Source organism: Penaeus japonicus, unplaced genomic scaffold (genome assembly GCF_977035675.1).
Source record: "Penaeus japonicus unplaced genomic scaffold, GWHDUDI00000001_assembly GWHDUDI00000020, whole genome shotgun sequence".
Lineage (NCBI taxonomy): Eukaryota > Metazoa > Arthropoda > Malacostraca > Decapoda > Penaeidae > Penaeus > Penaeus japonicus.
Genome location: NW_028234422.1, coordinates 8,185,527 through 8,188,026, shown reverse-complemented (window position 1 = coordinate 8,188,026; position 2,500 = coordinate 8,185,527). Strand labels below are relative to the sequence as shown.

The window sequence follows — 2,500 nt, the reverse complement described above, 5'->3', positions numbered from 1 at the left end:
CTCTTATTTCTTTCATATTTTCTCCCTTCTCTTTCCTCCTCTTTCCCCCCCCCCCCCCGACTCTTTAATCATTCTCCTACTCCCCCTCTCTTTTCTCTATTTCCTCCTCCCTTTTCTTCCCTCTTTCCTCCTCCCCTTTCTTCCCTCTTTCCTCCTCCCTTCACTTCCCTATTTACCCCTCTCTCTTTCCTCACCTTTACCCTCCCCCCCTCCCCCTACCCCTCCTTCCCACCCTCATGAAAATACGCCCGAAGACCCGTATTTCATTCACACACCCTCACTCCCCTCATTTCCCTCACTCCCCTCTTGATACCTGGCTGCAGTGAGGGGAAATCCGAGAATAAGTTGATGAATTATCCCTTTTATATTTTTTCGTGGATATTTTGTGCCAATTTTATCAGCTATAATGTTTCTGTGATTGAAAGAAAGGCCTGGGTTCAGATCAATATTGATATCCCACTCTTTATTATTATTATGGTCATTATCATTATTATTTTCATCATTATTTTCATTTTTATTATCATCATTATAACAAAATAATTAGAAGTCATTATCATTATCATATTGTTATTGATATCACTGTTATCATCAGAATTATGGTTATGATATCATTATTGATATCACTGTTATTCTCCGAATTATAATTATAGCTTTTATCATGATCATCACTATTATCATCATTATTAGTATTATTACTGTCATTATCCTCGTTATCCTTATCATTATCATAATCATCATCATTACCATCATTATTAATATAATTCTCAATCTTATCATTCGTACTATTACCATCATTACTATCATAATTATTATTGCTATCATTACTATCGATAACATAATAATCAAATTCATTATCATTATCACCATCATTTATATAGTCATCATCATTATTCTGAACACCATCATTATCATTCCTATCATTAATATTACTATTTTTCATATTCATTAACATCATCCCTCTTTCATTTTCGCTAATTATCTTTTCCAGCAACGAAGGCCCGTCATTAGTGTCATGTAACCGTCGTTGCCATAGAAACGGCGATGGGGGGGGGGGTTCCGACCACGCCCATGACTCATTAATCTTGACGGTTGAGTGGGCGTGCCTTTTTGTAGGCGTTCGAGGTGCTGGTGTCGAAGGGGGAGGGGTAAGGGGTGGGGGGACGGTGAGGGAGTGGAAGGAAGAAGAGAGGTGGAGGGGGGAGGAGGAGGGGGGGATAAGTGGAGGAGGAGGAGGAAGGGGGGAATAAGGGGAGGAGGAGGAGGGAGGGAGGGAATAAGGAGAGGAGGAGGAGGGAGGGAGGGAATAAGGGGAGGAGGAGGAGGGAGGGAGGGAATAAGGGGAGGAGGAGGAGGGAGGGAATAAGAGGAGGAGGATGAAGAGGGAGGGAATAAGGGGGGAAGGAGGAGGAGGAGGGAGGGAGGGAATAAAGGGAGGAGGAGGAGGGAGGGAGGAAGGGGAGAAGGAGGAAATAGCGTTGAAGAGAAAGGAAAAGGTGGTAACATTAAGGGAAAGGTGCATGAAATGATGATAAATATTGGGAGTTAATGCCATGAGGTGGGGATGGTGGTTGGGGGGAACCGAATCTCGAGGGGAAACGCTGAGTGAGGAGCGAGGGGAAGAGACCAAAGAGGGAGGGGAACGAACAGCGTAGGAGGGAACACACTTTGGTAGATTGAACGTCATAGGAAAAGATGTGTCGAGCCAAAAGTAAGGGGATTCGAAACGTACCGAACCAATTTCGACACACCGAACCAATTTCGACACACCGAACCAATTTCGAAGTGACACGCTATCATGTGTAAACAAAGAGCGACGTTTGTGTGCATTACATGCTTTCTCCTTCTTTCAACAAACAAACACACAGAGTTATGCGTTCTAGAAAAAAACAAACAAATCAGAGTATAAGTACAGATTTGATGACATATACGCATGCAAGAGGGCAGTTTACAGCCATCTTGGTTCAAGGAGTGTTTACAATCTGGGACAGTTTCTACAAATACGGTTAAACAACTTCAAAATCCTTTTGTTTTCATGATCTTTTTTCATTATTATTATTTTGATCATGCATGATTACTTGATATCCTGGCTGCTTAGTTCTCTGAAGTTCTGATTATGTAATCTAGAACTTGTTATATAGTCTTGTCCTGAAAATATAGTATAGTTCTGATTACTTTATGAAGATTACCAACAAATATGATTACCCGACCGTCTTGTAATCTATTTTCCGACTTTTTTGAAATACTGCTCATTTCCATGATTTATTTGCCTTGTATCCGAATTACTCTACAAATCCCTTAAAGCTCTGTTCACTGCTTGTCTGGCTACGTGTAATCCTGATAACTTACAGGCTGACTATCTTGAGGCCTGGTTACCTAGAGAGTTACTTGCCTGGATCTCTAAATAGGTATAGTTAGCCTGAAGTCTTAATAGAGATATTTATCACTCTGGTTGGTTCTACAGTTACCTGATGAGCTCCTTATATCGTGGATTGATAACCGG

General features: G+C 41.4%; 1 protein-coding gene across 1 annotated transcript in view; it reads right to left on the bottom strand.

Moving 5' to 3' along the window:
- Positions 1-2,071: 2,071 nt before the first annotated feature.
- Positions 2,072-2,500, bottom strand: part of LOC147469625 (uncharacterized) — a 9,549-nt gene continuing 9,120 nt past the window's right edge. Inside the window, exons 4-5 of the mRNA XM_086547826.1 lie at positions 2,374-2,416; positions 2,072-2,145 (exon numbers count right to left, since the gene is read on the bottom strand). Of these exons, the coding sequence (XP_086403952.1) occupies positions 2,072-2,145; positions 2,374-2,416 (117 nt within the window). The remainder of the gene's footprint in view (positions 2,146-2,373; positions 2,417-2,500) is intronic.